This window comes from Pavona decussata, unplaced genomic scaffold (genome assembly GCF_977016875.1).
Source record: "Pavona decussata unplaced genomic scaffold, jaPavDecu1.1 SCAFFOLD_238, whole genome shotgun sequence".
In the NCBI taxonomy this organism is placed as follows: domain Eukaryota; kingdom Metazoa; phylum Cnidaria; class Anthozoa; order Scleractinia; family Agariciidae; genus Pavona; species Pavona decussata.
Genome location: NW_028145643.1, coordinates 103,216 through 126,308, shown reverse-complemented (window position 1 = coordinate 126,308; position 23,093 = coordinate 103,216). Strand labels below are relative to the sequence as shown.

At 39.1% G+C, this 23,093-nt stretch overlaps 2 protein-coding genes and 1 long non-coding RNA gene across 3 annotated transcripts; all 3 read left to right on the top strand.

The window, feature by feature from the left end:
- The first annotated feature begins 3,467 nt into the window (after positions 1-3,467).
- On the top strand, positions 3,468-6,407 carry LOC146457595 (uncharacterized). Its single transcript, XR_014858430.1, has 3 exons — positions 3,468-3,548; positions 3,920-3,983; positions 5,895-6,407. It is a non-coding gene; the product is annotated as an uncharacterized LOC146457595 (long non-coding RNA).
- Positions 6,408-7,202: 795 nt separating this feature from the next.
- Positions 7,203-18,069, top strand: LOC146457594 (uncharacterized). Its single transcript, XM_085091692.1, has 7 exons — positions 7,203-7,290; positions 7,596-7,701; positions 8,742-8,866; positions 11,720-11,836; positions 13,252-13,315; positions 14,753-16,954; positions 17,664-18,069. The coding sequence occupies exons 2-6, from the start codon at positions 7,659-7,661 to the stop codon at positions 14,767-14,769; spliced, it is 366 nt and encodes a 121-aa protein (XP_084947818.1). The 5' UTR covers positions 7,203-7,290; positions 7,596-7,658; the 3' UTR covers positions 14,770-16,954; positions 17,664-18,069.
- A 150-nt stretch (positions 18,070-18,219) lies between these two features.
- Positions 18,220-19,799, top strand: LOC146457593 (hemagglutinin/amebocyte aggregation factor-like). Its single transcript, XM_085091693.1, has 3 exons — positions 18,220-18,453; positions 18,782-18,934; positions 19,510-19,799. The coding sequence occupies exons 1-3, from the start codon at positions 18,311-18,313 to the stop codon at positions 19,568-19,570; spliced, it is 357 nt and encodes a 118-aa protein (XP_084947819.1). The 5' UTR covers positions 18,220-18,310; the 3' UTR covers positions 19,571-19,799.
- Positions 19,800-23,093: the final 3,294 nt, after the last annotated feature.

Below are 23,093 nucleotides of genomic sequence, written 5' to 3'. Positions count from 1 at the left end.
GGACCAATGCTTATTTGCGTCAGTTCATTATTAAAGAAAATAGCCTCGGACAGATGCTTTGAAGATTGGACAATAGAATGAACAACACAGCATCCTTTCCTTGTTAATTCTTCAGTGCTGTGGATTAAATGTATGAATGGGCGATGTTTTTTGCCAGTTTCATCTTTAATGAATATTCTCCTCAGCCTTAACGATATCGGAAGATTTTAGGTTGCAATCCCTTTTGTGAGATGTAGATATTGAAATTCATTTGGCATGTCCTTTGTAAATAATACTGAACTACGAGGAAGTTATCTCAGCTCTATTTTTGTCGAAGACTCAGATTTTTCCTGCTTGGCATGCTTCCAAAAAGATTGTAAAATATGTCGTCTTTCTTCTTACTGAGCTTAAAATTTATTATCTTACCTTTAATTCTTTAGCAACTGTGATTCTTATCTGCAATATCGTTGCGTATGCCACTATCCTTTGTCTATCCTTACCAAGGCATGCCAGACTGAAAAATGCCGGCTATCAACTAAATTAAAATATACCGTGCAAATGTTTGCTTGCAGACTTGTTACGTGTGTATAATTCGAGTGTAGAATGTCCCAATTAAACATTTTTCTACAGTGTAAAATTGTTCAAGCACTCCAGCGTTACATTCTACGGCCAAACGTAGGGAGCACGTAAAAATGTGAATGTCGTTATTCCTATTTATTCACTTTTTCAGTTATCTAGTTTATCAGTTTGGCGTTTTGTCGGTAAATTTTTTAAGTTTATAGCTAGGTTTTCGAAAGGTTTTCGAAAGGTCTTCTCGGAACAGCTGATTTTGTCTTTTTGTCGCTCGGAAATGTTGTTCTCTTTCCGCGTTATTGACCGCTAAGATAACTGTTCAATGATTAAATGATCCAGACGACTTTGTTTTTTTCACAAGTTTTGGTTGTAGATGTAGGGTTTGGTAAATAAATTAATATTTTAATTTATTTTCTGTGTCCGCACACTCACTGATATTCCCGTAATTAGGTTTGCGTTTACCATAAACAATAGGTTGGTTTCGCGAATTCATCTACTGATATGTATTGTTCACTTTGCAATGCTCAGTACATCATGTCTGGCTTTGAATTTTGTTCGTTAAAATATTGCAAGTGTAAATCGAGTAACTTAACTTTTTATTACAAGTTTTGGTTGTAGATGTAGGGTTTGGCAAATACATTTGTATTTAAATTTCCGTGTAATACTCACTTCGCAATACTTAGTATGTCATGTCTGGCTTTGAATTTTCGCTAAATATTGGAAGTTCAAAACGAGTAATTTAACTTTTTTTATTAACTATACTTTTGTACTATTTTCAGATGTACATTCGTGCAAGATCCTGGTAACCGTTAAACTGGGAAAAGTGTCGGAGTTGATCGGTGTCATTATAGTGGAGATTAAATTGCAGTTCTTGTTGTTATCAATTATTATCTGTCACCATTTCGCTTGAAAAGATAATTTGCTGGCCGCTTAATAGAGGTAAAAACACAATAAATACTAAACTTTAAAAAGCAAATAGGTGGCCGCGGCCGCTTAGTAGAGGTGGCCGCGGCCGCTTAGTAGAGGTGGCCGTTAAATAGAGGTATCGAATACAGCACTTTACTGACAAATAATTCGGGACTTTGGAAAGTGGCCGCTTAAAAATGTGAATGTGGTTATTGATATATATTCGCTTTGTTATCAGTTTGATATTTTGCCGGTAAAGTTTACAATTGCAAAGTTTTGCAGTTATAATTTTGTATAAAAATGTATTTGACAACGAATTCATGTCTCTTTCCCACTGTTATTCGTGCAATATTTGCATCAACTCCTCTGAGAGTAGGGCGAAAAAACCTTTTGAATTAAAGGTCTTCTCGGAACAGGTTTGTTTTTTGTCCCTCGAAGCAGATGTTCTGCTTCTGCGTCATTGATCGCTAAGGTAACGGTGAATGAAGCAAATAATCAAAAGTGAAACTATATCGAGCCAGTAATTTCCAGTTTGAGAGTCTTCCCGCTACCATTTTGTCTTTGTCTATAGAGGAAAGGAAAAAATTGCCACATTTCAACGTTTGACTGGTTTTCAAAATAGATGGTCGCGCTGCTGAAGTTTCAATGCCACGCGGGTGCGTTAATGGCCTTGTGGATAATCTTTTGGCCGATAAAATTAAATGATCCAAACCACTTTGTCTTTTTCACAGGTTTTGGTTGTAGATGACTGTAGGGTTTTGGGAATAAATTTATATTTAAATTTAGTTTGCACGTGATGTTCACCCTCCCTTTAATTTGGTTTTGATTACGATAAACTCGACATAAATAATAGGTTGGTTCGCGAACTGATTCCTCACGAAGCGAGGGCCGAAGCACGGCGAGGTTAATAAGTTCGTCGGGCCGAGCCGGCCCGAGCGGAGCTAAGCCGCGCGAATTCAAGTGAAAAATATATTTATATATAGGGGATATTACACGGCGGCGCAAAGATATGAATTTTATTTGCGAGTGGTAAAAACAATACTTTACGAACGAGCGCAGCGAGTGAGTAAAATATTGTTTTTAACACGAGAAAATAAAATTCATATCTTAAGGTGACTCGACCCAGTTATTTTTTGGTGGTACCACCCTACTTTGAAGCTCTCCTATATTTGGAAAGCGCTAAATTTCTCGAATTGGGTCTTTGTGATTTTGTTGAAACTTTGTTCAGCGCAAGGCAACAATGCGCACTTTGTTTAGCCGAGAGATTCTCACGAAAAAAAGCCAGCAACAGCAGAATTTCGACTCAGATCTAAAAGGGGCGTGGCACTATAACCACGTGACATTTACTCCGATCGCCGAAATTTTTTTGCTATATTGTAGATTGATCTATATGTTATCCATTCTGTGTGTTAAACTTACGATAAAAGCAAAGGTGGGGATACCAGAGAGCTTCAAAGTGGGGTGATACCGCAAAAAAAAAACTGGGTCGCGTCACCTTAATTAAGCCACCGTGAAATTTTCTTTTTATTATATGGACAATAAACATACGTGATGGAGATTGAAAAGTTGGGTTTAATACAATTACTGGGCATTTTACAAATTCTGAGCTTGATACAACATACAAAATACTCAGTGCGTAAGGTATAAAAATGTCCAAACAGTCAAAATACAAGTAAATGGGACTAAATACATGTGAACTGGTTTAATTAAGTAATAAAAACTCCATTACTGACTCTGGCTTCAATCATCAGATACGGTTATTTTCAGTCTCTTTTCACTACGAATCTGTGAAGGCTGTTCAGCACGACCGAAATAAACTTGAACGTTCACCGTCCCGATTTAGCAGTTTTTAAATAAACCTCTTGTAGATGAATCGGGTAAAAAGCGAGCCGACTCAGTCTTCTTTTTTATCGAGACAGTTGACAAGGTTTTTGAGGTGATTCTCTGTGATAGCTAGCCGACTGTGTCATTCTTAAACCACGGCCTGTGTAATAAGGCGTCGATCTGTAACCCCCCACACGATGTTTATAATTGTTTTTAAAGTACCTTTATTTTTTTGATAGAGTGGTCATCGCCTTGGTCGAGGAAAGGTAAGCTTTAGCTCTAAGAGACGGTGCTACTCCGTTGACACGCTTGCAGCAACGAAAAACTACAGGAATTGTCTGTTGATCGGGTATTTTACATGTGATGTATCTAAGATAAGGAAGAGTTTCATCCAGTTTCCAAACAACAAAAAGTGGCTTGAAAAAAAAAACGAGGCGCACCGGCTTCGGTTTACTAAACAGGTTTAATCGTCACTCTTAAATCACCAACAAGAGAAGTCTCTAGAGTATTAAAATGTTTATTGTTCAGTAATGAACACGTGGTTTGCCAAATAAAAAGTCATATTTAATCCTTTATTACCACAGCCTACGCCTTGACGACATTTTCCATTTGTTAAGCTAAAGTTCTTTTTCTTTAGGGCTACTACGACAATTACATTATGAAGTGCATCGCGAAATGTGAAAAGAAACCACTTTTAGTTGGTGAGTTGCGGAGCAAAAATTTTCAACATTTTGTGTTCTTTGTGTCTGTGGGCCTGTTTACAAGGAGGGAGGATAACCACTAGCGCTAGGGTTACCCTAGCACTCGCACATTCCCATATTTTTTTACGCGACGTGTTTACAAGGTGGATAGAGTTACCCATGTGCCAGGGTACTAACCCTAGCTGCCTTGTAAACGCTTCGCCAGAGATAAGCCCGGCACAACTTTTTACTCGTTTCCAGACTCTTTGAAAGTTGAAAAGAGCGGTCAAAATGGTGGAACGAGTACGACTTGGCTTTCAATACCGCCATTTTCATCTTCCTTCACTCACAAAAAAACGCTCTACAGGCCAATTTTACAATTTTCTACAATTTTCCTGCGCTTTGTAGTATAGTTGATCCAAGTGATAAGGTAACCCTACCTGTGAAAATTTGCTTGTAAACCCAGGCTATCTTTAACCCGCTTGTTAGGGCCGAACCCTAGCACTAGGGTTACCCACCCTCCTTGTAAACAGACCCTAACAGAAATTTGTCCTTGTTCGTTTCTTTTCCTGCTAATAGCGGCGGGAACTTATCTCTTTCGGAAGACCCGCATAGTCAGCTGAACAATTTAAGCGTACCGATTCCGTGTGAATGTTTCTCATGACTAGCTGCAGAATTCTTGCTACAGAAATTTTGTATCCTCACTGCCAAGACACTACTCGCTGCCTTTGCCGAATTAAGATATGGGAGGCAAAATTTAGCCTAGCCAGGAGGTCGCAAGAGAGTGAGGAAGGCAAGGCGGAACGTCGCCGAAGAGGGAGAAGGAGGGTAAATTAAAATAATTTAGAAGCCAATGCAGAGCGCCTCACATGGCCAAATCGGCAAAAAAAGAAGAAGAAGTTTTGGACTTAAATAGGCAAGCGGGATCCCAAGAGAACCATCCGGTAATGAACTATTTACAGAGGGTGTTAGAAACAGGTAACAGCGGATTCCGCACGGCTGATTTTTTTTAGTATTTTAGCAGTGAAAAACGTTTTTGGATGGGCCTCCCATTTGCAGAAAGTGAATTAACGTTTTAATTACATCCATTTTGAAATCACTGGTGATCCTTGAAATCTGATTGGTCCAAAATGGTGCAATTTATTCCCAAATTGCACCATTTTTTGCCCTAAATCGCATCCTTTCTTTAGCCCATCAAAATGGAAATGAAGTAACACAAATAGAATATTAATATTGACAATGATACTCTGTGATTTCAAAATGGATGTAATTAAGTGGTAATTGAACTTCGTGTCGTGCAATTTTGGTCTGAAATCATACTTGTGATTTCAAATCAAACTCGCGCTGCGCGCTCGTTTGATTTTGAAATCACGCGTATGATTTCAGACCAAATTGCACTCCACTCAGTTCAATTACCATTATAAACTAAAGGAAATGACAAAGATGCAAGATGCATCCAAACCAGCTGCTCGACACTTCAACCTGTTTAACCATTATTACAAACACGTGACAGTCTGTAGAATTTCTCTACATCATGGTAACACAGAAAGCGGCAAAACTTTAGAGCAAAAATTCATCTTCCAAATCGGCACACTTATATGTAGTCCCCACGAAGTCAACGAACGCTTTTCGTTCGACTAATTTATTCTTGTTTTTTTTTAACGAAACCATGTTACCACCAATAGCGTAGCTCCACAAGTTACTACATAAACACATACAACTAACAATTTCTTGGTTCGCTCTGACGAACGGCTAACGCTCGAAGCGTCAGTCGTCGAATGTTTTTACGGTGGCGACTCAGTTTGTAAAACCAAACATTCGTAAAGGAAATAGGTCTACCGAAAAGCTTGTTTTTTTATAGTTGTTTAGACAATTTTATAATATATCCCAATCTGCCTTGTTTGTTTGTTTGTTTTTTGTTTTTCTTTGTAGGGTTGGCTTTCAGCACTCAATTTTGTGACGAGCTGCCAGTCACGGAAAGAGACATGACGCTAGATCACGTGATCTCATGCGAACCAGACTAACACACATACAGAGTATTTATCGAATTACCAAAGTTACAGATAAACGGATTTAATTAAACCGATTGTTTGTCACAGATATACACAGGATTCAGTATGGACAGCTCCTAGGCGTGCCCTCTTGCTTCTTTAGTCCGTGAAAAGCCTGGGAGGGGTCTCCTTCTGCGCGTGAAGCCTGGGACAGGTGCGGGCGAAGGTGACGTCACCTCGCGAAGGTAGAACCCAAGCCTAACTGAGCAGGAAACACATACTGAGTACAAGTTGTCTTCCTTGACTCAAGAAAATAATAATGGGTTTGGGTCGGGGGATGCACGATAAATGGATTTTCATTTGTTTTCTTCTCCCAACTATCTTAGAGCCTAGGACAGGCTACTCTTAAAGTAAGGGCGTTGAAGTAATGGATGTTTCTTGTCATGTGATAGTAAGGCCAATTGCCGTCTGTTTATTTTTTCTTAACATTGTAAACAAAGTGTAATCAAATGGTCAGCGTGTTGTCAGTGTTTAACAGCCTGCCCCAGTCCCGGCGCGTTTTATTATTGCATGGCATCCCATTTATCTGAGAGCCTGGAGCCTAATTCACGAAGTCCTCCTAAGTTGATATTGCTATTTAACAATATTCTATTGTTGGAATAACGATCGACTATTGTTAAGAAATAAGGGAGTTAGTTTACAAAGAAACTGTAGTTACTGCGTCGGTGGGGAGTAGAGACGAATGTTGGTTTTTATCAACAGAATGGATATGTAAGGTAAATTGGCCACCGTAAAGAGACTCAAGTGCTGACGTTTCGAGCGTTAGCCAATTCGCTCTGATGAAGGGCTAACGCTCGAAAAGTCAGCACTCGAATCTCTTTACGGTGGCCAATTTACCTTATCAACTCCGTTGACAAAACCAAATATTGTGAAGCAGCGCTTCGTGAATCTAGTCCCTGGCCCCTGAAACAGATTAAGTATAACTCAAACTTTTGAGTCCGTGAATGAAATGTAAAATTAGGACCATCCAAGTGAAAGTTGGGACTGTTTGTTTCATACGCTTTTTATTGCAAAATAATTTTTGTTTTCAAAAATTATGATTGTAGTGGCCTGTTGGCAGTGAAACGGTTATCAAAGGTAGTTTTGCCAGCTTGCTGTCATACAACACAATGGACACCAGCTGTATGAGCTACCTGCTAAATTAAATACGCTTGTGTGGAAGTTCTAGTGTGAGTCATAAAATTTGTGTCGTGAATTGAGTTCAGCCACCGTTTACAAGTAGAAAGCAAACATTTATTTGCAGTCAGCGAAAAACAAACGTTTCAACAGAATACAAGGTGAAACCTGCAAGTGGTGTTAAAAGTTTTAACGAACTTTTTTTAACCAGAAGCACTCGGGAAATTCCGTCAAAATTTCCGACTTTCTAAGGTGACATTTTTAACGCGACAGCTTTTGGTGGGTTGCGTCACTTTAGATGACACAAAATTAAAACAAGTAGAACTGCGGAAAACCAGAGCTTAAACTAAGACCGGCGCCATCAACTTCGTAAAAAGCTAACGACATCTTGATTCTTTTTGTTTAAATCGCTCGTAACATAAATTGCGTTTAAATGAAGTGCGTTTCTTGGTACTCGTGTTTCAAGGTTTGATGAGTGCAGTCGTTCAAACTTTGCGCTGTGGGACTGGCCTGTGTTTATGTTTTAACGATGTTACGGCGTACCGCTTGGATTATCTCAGTAATGTTAATAGGTAAGTGAATTGTAGGAGATTGTAGGATACGTTTTACTTTACCGAAAGTCTAGAAGGCTTCAAGCTTCAGTGAACACGAAAGAATGTACTGATGTGACAAAATCCGCAATTTACAGAAATTTCCCGATTTTGTTTTTCCGTTTCTGCGATCTTGGCGAGAATAAGTAAAATCACAGGTACTCAAAGCGTAGAATGAGAGTTTGCATGGATCTAAAACTCGATCGAAAATAATAGAAAACAAGAAATAAAAAAACTCTACCGATTTATTTTTTAGAATGCTTGAAGTGCTCTCTTCCACTATTTCTTTAGGAAGCTTATCCTGTCTGTAGACCGGGAGATGGTTTTTGTCCGCGCCGACTTTAAATGTTCATGTTTTTAGATTATTTTATTGTTACTGTATGGTTTTTCATTACTATTTGGTCAATTTCGGTGGTTTTCTGAAGTTTTGGGAAATCCTGGATGGCCGATCCAAGATGGCCACCGTTTGGAAATTATGACGCAATTAACACGTCATATGACGCCATCACTTCCCGTCGCGGAACCCGGAGGAATTATTTTTGGATGTACTATCCATCAGTTTAATTGTCAAACCTTTAATACTCTCGGAGATATGGAGGAGAGCGGATTCCGACTCCTCCCCTAACCACAGAAGACGAAAAAAAGCCCGTTCTAGATACAGGATTAACTACCCTAACAAATGAACAATAATAGCTCACTGGTAGCTAATAAGCTTAGCTTTTGGCGCTCGCTTACCTAAAGGGAATGGTTTGCCCCTGTTTTTATCAACAGTTTTCCTTAAAAAAAAAAGCTGTAATAACTAGTTCAAAATGCTTTAGAAAGCCTGTAGTCCCCCTAGTTAAGAATCACCAGCCTAATGACAAACTGAAAACTTATTTCTGGTTTCCCGCATAGACAACTGCAGCTGATTTGGCAACGAATTAAGAAATAATTTTTGCCACCTTCTCCCAAGCTGTGCTTTCTCATTAGTTCAATGTTAACGTATTTGTTGGTAAGTTTAGTTTCCCCTTATTCCCCTACAGTTCTTCTCGTTCATCGTTCTCTTGGCGGCGTGCTGGTTAAGCGTCAGGGAGGGTTTGGGGAACACAAACCGCAGATCTGGTCAGGACCGTACCCGTGCTTCGACAAAGACGGAGCTATGAAATTTGTAGGTTTGATGGCAAAATAGAACATTTTCCTAACGACTGTGATAAAATCTGACGCCGCCTTAACATGGCAGCGTTTTTTGGTTTTGTTATTTTATTGCACAGTCTTGTTGTCAAACTCCTGCGCGTCATACTACTCGCTCGGCTCTCGAGTAAATATGGCGAATCCGAGTTTGATGGCAATTCTGTGAATTCGAAAAATCGTTGGCCTCGGCGGGAATCGGACCCATGACCTCTGGATTTGATCGTCCGTTCAGCTCTTCAAACTGAGCTACGAGGTTCTCTGAACCATGATTTGTGTCCTCAATACTAGCGGCACAACATTTATTTGTACCCTTCACATTCACATTGCCGCAATTGCCACCATAATCACCCAAGACTTGCTCCCGTCTGACCTCGTAGCTCAGTCGGCAGAGAAAATCACTGCAACTGAATTCTTTAAAGGAACAATTCGTGATATGTTCTCGCGCATTTTTCCATTCTGACACACTCCATCTGTGACCAGAGACACTCACTGCTTTGCACTGGGATGATAACTTATCGCAAACTTACTGTAGCATCACATTATTTTTAAGCTTCATGGGAAAACGTTCTTGGGTTTAGAAATGGCGCCCAATCCATGTGTCACTTCCTTTTGAACTATCTAAAACAAAAGCGCACCCGTTAGACAACGCCGGTCAGTTTCTTCAAAGGTCTGAAAACGGATATGGATTTTCAGAAACGCGTATGGATTCCAGAGACCAGGTCTGAAAATGGGCATGAATTTTACAGGCCAGGGACCAGATATCACAAAGCCCTCCCAAGTTGTATATCCTATTATTAAAAACTGAATCATTGTATAATGCAATTCGAGGTATTTGATTGGCTTAGAGGCCATGGTATATGAGCCATTATACCATGGCCGAGAAATGGCGATCATTAAATTAATAATAATAATAATAATAATAATAATAACTACTTATATAGCGCTTATCCAGTTCTGTTCTAAGCGCTTTACAAAGTAAAAATCATATTTGTTTAAAATAATTCGAAAAAAGATGAGTCTTAAGTTTACGTTTAAAAACATTTAAATTGTCACAATGACGGATGTCGATAGGTAGTTTGTTCCAGAGTTCTGGGGCCGAAACAGCGAAAGCTCTGGAGCCATACGACTTTAGATTGTGGTTGACATGACATAGGCGAAATGCGTCAGACGACGATCGGAGCGTTCTTGAAGTTGTATAGAGGCGTATCAGGTCTTGTATGTAGATGGGGGACTGTTGGTGAAGAGCTTTGTGGGTGAGCAGAATTATTTTGAATTTGATTCGCTCGGAAACTGGAAGCCAGTGGAGTTCAAATAAAATAGGGGTTATGTGGTCATACTTGCGAGAGCCTGTGATCAGTCGAGCCGCGGCATTCTGTACTGACTGAAGCTTTTTAATGACATATTTCGGAACATTGTATAAGAGAGAGTTACAGTGATCCAACTTGGAGGTTATAAAAGCGTGGACTAGAGTCTCAGTGGTTGTAGTGGATAGCAATTTTCTTATACGAGAGATGTTTCGAAGATGATAGAAGGCAGATTTACAAACAGAATTAACATGAGGGAGCATCGACATAGTACTATCAAAAACGACACCAATGTTTCTGGAACATAGAGACGGCTGAATTGTATCAGATCCAAAACGAAGTGGAGGTAGAGACTGTTGAGGGCAATACTTTGAATAGAGGTAGAGAAGTTCGGTTTTGTCTTTGTTTAGTTTCAGCTTGTTTAAGGACATCCACTGATCAAGGTCAGATAAACATTTCTCAATTTTAGCGATGCTGTTGGTTAGTTCCAGATCGTCATTAGTAGAAAAGGAAATATACAACTGAGTATCATCGGCGTAGAAATGAAATTGCATGTCGTGGAGACGTAGAATGTCGGCAAGTGGAGCAGTGTAAAGGAGGTAGAGAATGGGCCCAAGAACGGAGCCTTGAGGTACTCCACATTTCAGCTCAAGAGACTGTGACTTCCTCCCGTCAATTAAGACAACCTGCGTGCGGTTAGTAAGGTAGGAGCGGAGCCAATCGAGTGCAGTGCCACATATAGAGAATTTGGAGTTCAATCTTTTGAGCAATATTTCGTGGTCGACAGTATCAAATGCAGCGGTGAGATCAAGTAGCAGGAGCATGACACAGTGGCGATTATCAATAGCACGCAAAATATCATTATGAACGCGAACGAGGGCAGTTTCGCAGCTGTGAAAGAGTTTGTAGGCTGATTGTAGCGGCTCTGTTAGTTGGTTAAAATCAAGGTAAGCTTGAAGACGCACAGCGACAACCTTCTCAATAACTTTGGAGATAACCTTGAGGTTCGAGATAGGCCTAAAATTACCAAGAACTTCATGATCCAGATTTGGTTTCTTTAGTAGAGGTGTTAAAACGGCGTTTTTAAGAGACGAAATTGTCTTCTGGTTGTTCTTGCACAGCGAAATCTATAAGATCTAGCAATATTTCTTGATTGTTTTTAGTAAAACAATTATTCCACTTGCGCTTGTTGGATATGAGATGATTATAGCCAACTCGGCGCTACGTGCGCTCGTGGAATAATTGTTAATTAGCCTATTACAGTACTAGAATAAAACATAGCCTATTGTTAAGAAACAATATTTAGGATACCTTTTAACTTAGAAGCCGGCTTCGTGAAGCTTGCCAATTACAGGTCTATAAAAGGGTACTGGAAAATGACATATTTTGGTCTGAAATGGGGTCAGGTTTTGGAAAACCGAGCCGCACACCTCGACCAAACGTTCTAAGGAGTACCACCGAGATCCTTTTTCATAACAAAGAAACCTTTTCATTTACATATAATTTTAATTGCGTCTCTCATGCAGCCTCCACCAAAGGACCCTCCTTGGTTTACAGACGACAAGTGTCATATGAGTGTCTGTGCAGGGGCGTTCGTGCCAACCAAGTCCTTGTGTGTTCTGAAGGGAGTAATATGTCCAGCTGTAAGTTCACATATAAATCTTTGACTTATCTTTTTCAAAGATGAAAGACTGACCAGCCAAGGGCCTGTTTCTCGAAAGTCCGCCTACTCAGGACATTTCTGAAATACATTTTTTTATCGATTGGATTAAAGTTTAGCGTAGAATGGTCTAATGTGTTTAATAAAGTAATAAACATTAAAAAAAAAACAACAACTTGCAAAATCAGTAAAAATTACTCTCCTAGAATACATTTTGGGCCGGGTAAATTAACGGGACCTTCGAGAAACAGCCATACTTATTTTGTTGTATTATATACTTACCTTCTTGACGCCCACTACTCACGGTACTATAGTAAGTAACTACGAGGGGTCTTAACTAAAGCTCAACAGAGCTTGCTTAAGATTTCCTTCCCTGATATAACTGAGTTTGGTGAAAACCTTTAAATACATGACGTAAAGGATGTAAGGCAAAAAATAATAAACATTCTTAGATAGTCTACGCATGCAAACTGCGTGAGACGCACTTAAAGTGACCAGCTCGGAACCGAGCCCTGAATTAATTTCTCCACAAATATTCATGATTTCAAAGTCAAGAATATGGGTCACGCGAATCGTCAATTGTTCCAGGCACTGAAAATATGGAGAGTAGAGGAAAGATGGCCCGAAGGAAAAGTATTCCCAGTTGGAACTAGAAAAGAGGACCAGGCTTATCTGTGCGTCTGAGGGCGTGTTCAAGCTATGATTTTATTAACATCACAACACGCTCGAGATTCTCCACCCTCCCCGGTGCGTGATTGTGCAATCGTTTATTTCAGCAGCAGCATCATCATCGTCATTGTCGTCGTCATCGTTATCGCCGTCATCCTTATCATCGTCACTAAAATTTACATTTTTGTGATTAAGATACAAATTAATTTCCTTTGAATTTTAATTTTGTCAGATTATCGTGGTGTACCTAGAAACAAGCTTACAGTTGTTGTTATTGGAGTTGTAAATCGAGCTAAGTGTACTGCCTATGTTAAATAAGGGATTGATTGATTGATTGATTGATTGATTGATTGATTGATTGATTGATTGATCGATCGATTGATTGATTGATTGGTTGGTTGGTTCTGATTGATTGATGATCACCCTTCTATTTCTCCTCCTCCTCCTCGTCATCACCAATTGTCATCTTCCGATCGTCCTCATCAAGCGATTGTTAATAACTTTGAAACAACTAATAAGTGCCAAGTCTCAACATCCCTACTGCAAACAAAATAAACAGTTTCTGTCTATTTTCACCCAGCAGCTGGGTCAGTACTTGGCGGTAGTTTCCAAGCCTTCCTCTCTAGCCTACTGCTGTGTGTTGAAACTTTCAAAGAACTAAAGAGTGCGGAGCTTTAATGTCGTTACTCGGAAATAAATAAACAGTTTCTTTTTCTTTTCACCCAACAGGGTCAGTACTTGGCGGTAGTTCCCAAGCCTTCCTCTCCAGCCGACTGTTGTGTGTGCAAACCTTGTAAGTACACTTAAGCTGCATAATAATAATAATAATAATAATAATAATAATAATAATAGTAATAATAATAATAATAATAATAATAATAATAATAATAATAATAACTTTATTAACGTGTCAAGAAAATGTAGCTGAGGGGAGAAGTCCCCTCTACTAATAGTGGACACCTAACTAAATTCTAAAAATTCTAAAAAATTATAAAAAATGAATTAAAATTTACATCGTAAACCATATTAATAAAATTTCATACATCAATCGCAAAAAATCATGTAAACCCTAGTCATTCTCGGCATAGGTTGCAGCCTCGACAGTTACTGACATTTGCTGCTAGGGCAGTAAGGTCCTGATTACGTATGACTCTTTTAAATTGCTTCAGAGAGGGTTGGTATCTTATTCTAGGAGTGAGATCATTCCACAGTTTAGGCCCTAGGTAACAAAGTGAGTGTTTTCCATATGTCACCGAAGAGAATCGAGGTTGAACAAATTCTCGCTTTCTTCAGTAATACGAACCACTGTCTAATTGGAAAAGATTACAAAGTCTCTGTGGCAGTAATTCATGCTTAATCTTATACATGAAGATGGCAATGTCCTGTAATCGTCTGTTGTATAACGATGGTATGTCTGCTTTTGTCAGCATTCACACCAACAAAACATGTTTAATTAAACCAGGTTAAACGAAATGAAAATTGGTAACAGAAAGCTGAACCATTGGCTTTGACATAGGATTCAAGTAAACTTTAACTTATGCTTTCATTTGTGCTAAATATTTCGCCGGCAAACCCATTAAGATATATAAACAATAGCCGCCATTTGGCGCGAAAATATGCTCAGATATTTGTCCGTGGGCATTATCTGTTCCGAGAAGCAAACAGTTTTCCGAGAGCGAAGCTCGAGGAAAACTGTGAGCTTCGAGGAGCAGATTATGTCCAAGGACAAATATCTGAGCATATTTTTAAAGCCAAATGGAGGCTATTGTGGTTATTATCCTTCAAATATTTTTCGCAACATGTAGCAACGAGCTTGAGTATTTGAACATATTGTTTAAGAACAGTTTACCGTTAGAGCGTATGTTGTTTTCTGATACTGCTTTATCGACCAGCAGGTTTATCTCTCCTTCTGTCACAAAAGCAAACCGTTCCCCCATCTTGACATTAATATAATTTTAATTGTAAAAAGACGCGTCTTGAAGTTTTTGAAATTGGGGAATATCACTTGGGGAATATCATCGGATATATTCCCCAGTTTTAGCTGGGGTATATTCAGTCACGTGAGGCGTTTAGACCAATCGCGCGCGAGCGAAAATATTTGATGGTTTATTAGCAGGTTTATTGCTCATAAAATATCTATAAACCATAAATCTTTGACCAATCAGAACGGGTGTAGTATCTCACTTATTTTATAAATACAAATTTTTATTTCTTTTTCTTCCACACGCAGATGAGCCGCTAAAATGAGCTGCCATCAGAAATTACCGCGAATTTAGATACCAAAGCTGGACATTCCAATTTTGCCAGGGCATCAACAAACCGCGATTCTACGCGTATCGGTCCAGATTTCCTTCTCCGCCTTGATGCTGTTTGTCAGATGTGCTATGTGGGGGAAAATACCTCTTCATCGGTTATACGGTCGGAGGAAAAAGGACATTTTGGTCTGCGAAATCTCAAACACTGCTAAGAGCAGGTGCTACAAAACGTGGGGTATTTTATTCGCGATTTTAATGGCTACTTTACGTCACGTGGTACAAAATCACAGGACGGTTATCACACAATAACCCCCCGTTTGTCCTCCGATTATTTCCGTCGAAAAGAAACAAAGCCAGCGGAAAAAACCAGCTCAAGAGTTTCACTTTTTCATCTTTATTATTTTACATGGAAGAAAAACAAACTCGTCTTGTAGAGTGATTGTGACATTAAAAAGCTGGTTGCAAATGCTGTTCTGTTCCAGAAAGTACCAAAAAATCGACAAAATATGCTCTGCTGTCAACGACTTTGAAGGTGAAGAAAGTTACGACGGTAGACTTTCAGATTTAGTCCTACGCAAACTTAAACTGAGTCATTTTATAAAATAGAGAATTAATACACTGTGTTTACTAACTTTAAAATAAGCCAACCGTTCTCTTCCAACTAATTGGAGGAAAGAAAGAAATATCCCAACGGCAGTTGAAACTGTCAACCATGTTGAAACGTTTTTACGTAGGAGCCAGAAATATGGAAGGTAAACCATACATTATTTTAGTTGTCTGTGATTAAAGGCCATACCTTGTAAGGAAGAACTTTGTTTGCTGTCAGAGCCATTCTATGTCTTGAAAAGCTGTCTGCACGGGATCCCAATCTGTCAAGCCCTCCATACCTGTCGTTTTCTCTTCGTTGCAGTTTGTCTCTTTGTCTTCTTGAAAACGACGCCACATACGACACATCGCAACCGCGAGAACCAGGAACAAAATTCCCACTGCAATGAAAAGCCACATTTCTGCTGCCAGATTTTTATGATCCACTTGTGCGTATGCTGTCCCGTGAATTGGCAGCGAAATAAGACCAGCTATGATTTTCCGAAAGTCACAGCACCTCGTCGGGGTTAAGTTTCTCAGTGCGACTTAAAAATTTCAGCCTACGAATTTGAAATTATCAAACTGTGTCAACGAACCCAATTTTTTTTTTTGAGAACCAGAAACGATGTAGCGGAACAAGAAAAATTCGCATTCTTAAAACAGCAGAATTGAACTTTTTTTGTTTATTTTAATTTTCATAAGCACTCTTTGAACACTGGAATTAACTGATCCTCTAAGGAACTGCAACTCTTCGTTGAACTCGTTGAATCAGTGTTAATGATTTTTCAATTCCCCAGTTAAAAAAACTTTGTGGTCCTTAAATCGTTCAGGGCCACCCAACATTTCAGTTCGGTGGATATCTGTTCGGAAGGCCTCAGAAATTCGGATTTAGTGGTAAAGAAAATCTACAGATTTTTTCAGCAAAATGTCAGCGCAAAATCTAGAAACATTTGGAAACTGTTTACTTTAGTTTTCAAAGGGACAAATATGTCGCTAAAAATGCGCAAAAAGCTGGCATTTTCATAAATCCAACAACAGTATAGAATTTGCGGAATAAAATTTCGTTTCTTAGAACTTTCTGCAAGGCATCCAAACAGATCAATCATTTATAGGTTACACTGATATTAAATATGTATTTGAAAGGGCACACAAACGACCTGGGAAGTTTAAGTATTCTGTTTACTGATCAGTGTTCTTGCTGAGTGTATGCCCCTAATCTTTCAATTTGCCAGCATCTTTTATTGTTTTGATGATGACTTTCAGTGTAACCAAGTCGAACGCAAGTGTTTCAATCGTTTTGCATCGTGCCGTAAGTCGGTTTGTTCAGTGTGGTTTACAACTTTTGTTTCTTTATTAAAATTGTTTATAATTTACAGCCAATGCCAACGCAGAGAAAAAGGGTGCAGCTATTTTGGTTTTTCTAAGAAATGTCATCTTTGAAACAATTCAACTTGTTGTAACATGTTACTGAGATAATCTTAAACAACACGTAGCGGATTAAGGCTTACTGAAGTACATCGCTCTGGTATTGTCTAAAGCACACGTTAAGCGAAAAAAAAAAATAATCAGAAAAGCTCTCAATAATTTATCAGGTGGGTATGTCAATGAGTCACAGGAGTGGGGTCAACTATAGAATATTTTAATTTTATACCTAAAAGCACAAAGTTAATTATGTTTATTTTTCCGACTTTTGAAGTTAGCGATGAAGTCAACGATTTCAAGCCGGCGTTAGTAAGCGCCTTATTAACTCGTGAAGTTCTTTAGCAAATAAGGTCGGTATTTTTTCGCCGTCCAGGTATCGCAGGATCCGGATTGGAATTGTCGAGTGAAAATTTAGTTTCAACAATAAATATATTCCGGATCAGATAATACCTTGAAAGGATCAGCCGAGTTGAGATTCTCAAGTGAAAATTTTTCGATAACGTTATCCAACGGGCAACTTAAAAATTTTTTGACTTTCAAAATTCTTGTAGAAAAATCTAGGGTTTTCAGTCAACAATAAAGACAGAATCTATTCCTTTTTTTGTATTAAATTGCAGACTAAAAGGACAAAATCATAATGTACCAACCACATTCATAGTGCGTTAAGAATTCGCGTTTCAAATGCAAGCATTTTCAGCGCTTTTTTTGTATTCCTCAGCTGTCAATGATGCCAATCACGGGACATTTCAGTTTAAGTAAAACTAAACTGACTCGCATTCTCTTTGATAGCTACTGCAAATTTTCACTATGAAAAGAGAAACGGATTAAACATCATTTATACCAGAATTTAACAGGATCACTTTTGTTGTTCTTATTTAGACTGCAATGGACGGGAAAAAGTTGGCGAAATTTTTGCTGTTGATGATGGCGCTGGAACTGATGCTGTTTTCTTTTACCGAGGGTTGGCGTCGTCGTCGTCGTCGTCGTCGTCGTTATAGACGTCCTCCTCCTCCTCCTCCTCCTCGATGCAGCTCGTCCAGACCATCCGGGGTCCCCTGGGTGAACACCTGGCACCAAACTTGCCCAGACCGTAAGGGAATCGATGTTTTGATGATGTCACCACACTTAATTGCTCCAAACTTTGTACCTCCGATACTTCCGTATGATCCTCCGAATACTTACTATTCTACTATAGTTTCATCTATTGAACAGTTGACATACTCGCTTGCTAGCCACTTAGTCTCTCATTCTTTCTTCATACATTCAATCACCGACTCATCCAACGGTTGTTGAAAACAGTCGGCGAAAACATTAGCGAAACGGCGATTTGCTCAGCAATAAACAAATATCAAAGAGGAAATTAAACTTTCAAAAGAAGTTATGTTCATATTAGTTCCTTGTCTGAAACAACGAGTTAGAACATTGTCTTGAAGAAATCCATCATCTTTTCCCTGAACTACTGGCGCAGTGAACACCGGAATTGCAAACAAGACCGTATCCACTACTTTCGATGCGGAAGAGCGCCGATGGTTTACCGCGAGAGCCGGAACTGCAGATGGAGCCGGATTTACCTGAACGATTATGATCAACCATTGACGTTCAGATGCCACAAAAATGGTTTTATCACGGGAGTAGCAAGCAAGTTCAGAAGCGGTTTCAATGATCGCAGGTAGTACTTGGCAACAAAATTTTCGAATATACCGATTCTAGAAACAATTTTAGTTTTGTTTGCACACTTCCTATCCGAGCCTTTATTAGACTGTTTCTGATAATCATTTTGATCACTCTCAACTTTATCGGGCGGAAGGAATGAAATTACAAGGAATCAACCCCCTTACGAAGTTGCACTTTTAGCCACCTTAAACTGCAAATAAGCATGCAATAGAAAAAAACTGTCCAGTAACATTTATTTGATTTAAGGCCATAAGGCTCTTGCTTTGTCACTGGGATATTTTATAATTTTATATGTTTTTTTTTTCTCTTTTTTTTTTTTCAAGGTTTGCCTTTCGCTGTTGCCGTAGGCGTTCTTACATTCAACACAGCTGTAAGATCACTCCTTACCAAAACAACTGGGACCAGGATGTGAGGTACACTGTGCCTCGTGGATACTACCTTGCTGGAGTGCACAGTTACCATGACAACCGTCACGAGTAAGTATCGGTCAATTTGTACCTACAATATAATACAACTCAATAACATGATACAACGCACTGAACCATGTCATCACAGTACAACACAACACAACAGCACGACACAATACAACCGTGACACAATGCATCGCAACACAACGTACCACAACGCAATGCAACGCTTTATCTTTGCTACCGGCATTTTCAGAAGTTAATTTACAGTAGGTATTAAAAAAGGAAATGATCTTCATGGTATTCTCTTTCCTACGCAACTATGATTAGCAACAAGCAGTGAGATAAAAAAGGGACTTCCTGAATGACTCGAATAAAAGTGGAACCAGCAAAGCAGTATCAAAACCTTTCAAATTTTGTTTTTGCTTGTTCATCTAGAATTTAGAGCAGTCTTCACCCAAGTGTCAAAAAAATTCAATCCAAGGTCAAAGTGGCCAGCCACAACTGCAAGTGGGCAGTCATTTCAAATTTCATACCCCTTTTCTTTGTCAAAATAGAGTCAAAACGGAAACTTTAATATAACAGTTTACCGAAAGTTAAATAAGATTTTTAACCAAAGGTTTCTTTCATTTTGTTACTTCAAGGGATCGGCGCTGGAAGTTTGAAATCTGCAAATTCAGCCTGAAATGTAGAGGACAAGGATAAATTGTCTGCAAACAAGCAAGCACCAGCAAAGACGTTTCTAAACACTGCAGACAGCAGAAGAAATATTTTTCAGTTAAACTGGTGAAGGGCTAAAGAGTTAAATTCCGGCTTTTTTATCGGAAATAAAGATATTCAACTGAACAAATGGAAACGCTAAATTCATTAAACGTACTTTGCTGAATAGTGCTGTATGGTGAAGGGATATCAATAAAAAAGTTTAAAGCATTGACTTCTGTCTGTTGTATTATCTGACGTTTAAAGCTCAAATAGGATTTGACAAACTGATGGAAGATCGTGCTACAATTTAATCTACATTGGGCACCAGTCCTGAAATAAAAAGTTTGATTTTCTTAGCGAAAATTAAGGTGGCTTAAGTGTTCACTGCCTCATGTAGTTCAAAACAGTCTACTAAACATTTTGTTCTTTAAACGTTTGTCAAAGCAAGACCAGGAATCAGTCTTGCCAAAAATGCCAAGGGGGAAGGGATGGGGGGATGTCTTCATTTTGGAGATAAGACGAGGGACAAAATGCCACGCACTCAACTTGTAGATCGCGAAGGGGGGGGGGGGGGGGGGAGGGGGAAAGTTCCTCCTTTATAAGCTATATAGTTATGTGCGTCCCCAAAGGGTTTGATTTTTGAGCCGTTTTAATTCGGTCTGAAAATAGTTTATATACTGTTTAACAATTTTGGTCTGAAAGTGTGAAAATGGGTTTGGATTTTACAGAAATGGGTAAAGATTCCAGAAACCAGGTCTGAAATAGGGTGCCGGAAAATTACATACTGCTGGTCTGAAATAGGATTAGGATTTGGAAAGCCGAGCCACAAATGAACACCCCCCCCCCCCCCAAAAAAAAAAAAATCCCGAGAAATTACCTTTCCCCCCTCCCTCCGGGGTCATGTCGATATGGACTCTTTTCCGGGTTTTAATTTAAAAACAGAAGCCATAATCTAGGATTATGGCTCCCGTTTAAAAATAATGACACAGCAGTGAGTATACTGTGTAAATTATTTACACTAGTGTGATCCATTTTTAATTCAAATGGTAGTAGATAATAAAAATTGAACCTTCCACCGCTAAACGATTGACTGAGCTAGACTGTGTAGCGTCTCTTGTGTTTAACTGAAACCATCACAGTCCCAGTTCAACACAAGACTAACAGGACCAGTTGACAAACAGTAGCACCCAATGGTTCATTTCTGTGGAAATCTGATTGGAAGACCTTTTAATAGTAGACGACATTTCGGCGTCCTAATGACACCATTATCAAACTGAAATGTAAATTATACTCCGAGAAATTGACAGAAAAAAACGGAGTAAATTAGCGTAAGAAAAGCATTGTCATTATCACACAAACGCAGCTTGGCGCGAATCGAGTCACTTTGCATATTCATATTCAGGTAGCGTCTTATTTATTTTATCACGGTAGTGCATTCCGTACAAAAGACAATCAAACTTGTTTTTTACAGTTTTTAAGTGCAAAAAATTAGTTCTATGTCGTGGCTTGATGAAGTTCACCAGCTACAAATCAACAATATCCTTTGATCTTGTGACGTATCCTGGCTTGTTTACTAACGTGCCTCTAGATTGTTCAAATACATCATTCAGATACTTGCCGATAAAGCTTTCAAGGACAACTGGCTCAATGTAACGCACTACTTGAACCTCACCAGAGCTGACCGTGTTGATGTTCTTAGCCTGGGCAGCTAGTTGTTATACGAGCAAACCGATGGCGTCGCTATGGGCTCCCCACTTGGGCCACTATTTAACAATTATTCATCAAAGTGGAGGTGAATAGTGATGGCTATCTACCGAGCCGCGAAGCGGCGAGGTAAATATCCATCGCTTTCACTGACACTGAGGTGAATAATTGTTTTAGTATATACCACACAAGCTGAATAACTAGCGGACCAAAAAATTATTTTATTTCTGTCAATATACCGACAAATGGTATGAAATTTTAAAATCTCGCGCGCCACGTGGTAAGCGATTTCTTATTGTAGGAAATTCCATCTCGCTTTCTTGCGAACAAATAAAACTTTTAGAGACACCTGTTTAGCTCCTACAGTGTCATTTCTTCAATTTTTTTTTGTGAGACTCGTCTTGTTCAGCGCGCGCGAAAAGTACTATTCACTTGTGTGGTATACATGTATACTAAAAGATAATATATGTGTTCCATTGAAGCTAATATATGTGTTCCATTGAGGAAACTCTCGAGCGTCATCCTTCTACAAGAGGTATATCGATGACACACTCCCTGTGATGCCGCAAATCATCTCTCACAGCTAATTTTCTGCAGACTCTCAACTCAGCCATACACTTCAGTTAAGTTCGCGCATGGAACTAAAAGTAAAAAAATGCTTCCTTTCCTTGGAATGCAGCTTCTAAACAATGTTCCCCGCATTGAAATTACACCTAAAACCTACGAACACGGGCCCTTTGCTGCGCTTCCAAAGCCATGTTGACATATATATGATGCGTTTCAAACTGAGCTTATTTAAAACCATGCCCTTGCCTTGACCGTGCTTATTGTTTAATTTATCTTCGGGTTGGTCTTATTTTTCCGAAGAGTGTGATCGGGTGAAAGAGTTATTAACTAATAAACGTTACCATGAAGGAATTTATTGATTTAAAGCCATGTGATGAGCAACCATTGCCCTATTCTAGCAAAGGAAGCCCGATTAGTGTTGTCTCGCCTTTCAAAGACCAGCAATTTACTGACATTGTCGAGGCAAGCAATTCATTTAAACTAAGACCAGAAGACCCGCACCACTATTCAACCCGTTTTTGTTACGTGTGCGGGGCGTGAAATTTTTGCGGATTTTCCATCGACCCGCGAAAATTAGATCTCGTACTCCCGCCAAAACAAAAAAAAAAAAAAAAGAAAGAAAATCAGCGAAAATCTACTCCTGTTATTTACATTACTGAATTTCAATTAAATTGGCTCCAAGCAATATAACGACAACGACTTGTATTCTTTGCAGTTGTACTGGAGAGTCTCTGCTGTCTCTGGGTAAATTTGCTTCTAAAATCAACAGAACAAACAATGAATGACTACGGTACACGGATGGCAACCGTTCGGTTTATAAAAATGAGTCGTCCGAGGGGACACCATTCTTGAGGGCAAATGACATGTTGAAAATTGTGTAGAACAGTTCGAGGTAGCCGTATCCGCTTTGAATTGTACCGTAATCGACGACTCGGCAAATTAGGAAAATAAACAACGAAAACATGGCATTCCCTTGTTGTTTTATACAAGTACAGTACATGAAATCCGCGATAATGTGTTCCCAGCATTAAAGTCTGACTCCAAATTCGCATTAATCTGACGCGAAATTATATTCCCGCGAGAGGGCTGAAAGTGCAAAAATAAGACCGTGTAGTGTACAAATTTCAATGTAGCCTGTGTGATGCGGTGTATATACACAAAACGGGCACTGACCAAATCGTGGAAGAACAAACATTTTTCATCTTCAATCGGCAAGCAATTCAGTTAAGGATGATCATCCTGGCATTCCAAGAGA

Coding starts and splice junctions, on each gene's coding strand:
- LOC146457593 (XM_085091693.1), top strand. CDS start 18,311: ATGGTTTACCGCGAGAGCCGGAACTGCAGATGGAGCCGGATTTACCTG. Junction 18,454..18,781: donor AGCGGTTTCAATGATCGCAG/GTAGTACTTGGC, acceptor TTTTTTTTCAAG/GTTTGCCTTTCGCTGTTGCC. Junction 18,935..19,509: donor TACCATGACAACCGTCACGA/GTAAGTATCGGT, acceptor TGTTACTTCAAG/GGATCGGCGCTGGAAGTTTG.
- LOC146457594 (XM_085091692.1), top strand. CDS start 7,659: ATGTTACGGCGTACCGCTTGGATTATCTCAGTAATGTTAATAG. Junction 8,867..11,719: donor AAGACGGAGCTATGAAATTT/GTAGGTTTGATG, acceptor TCTCTCATGCAG/CCTCCACCAAAGGACCCTCC. Junction 11,837..13,251: donor AGGGAGTAATATGTCCAGCT/GTAAGTTCACAT, acceptor TTCACCCAACAG/GGTCAGTACTTGGCGGTAGT.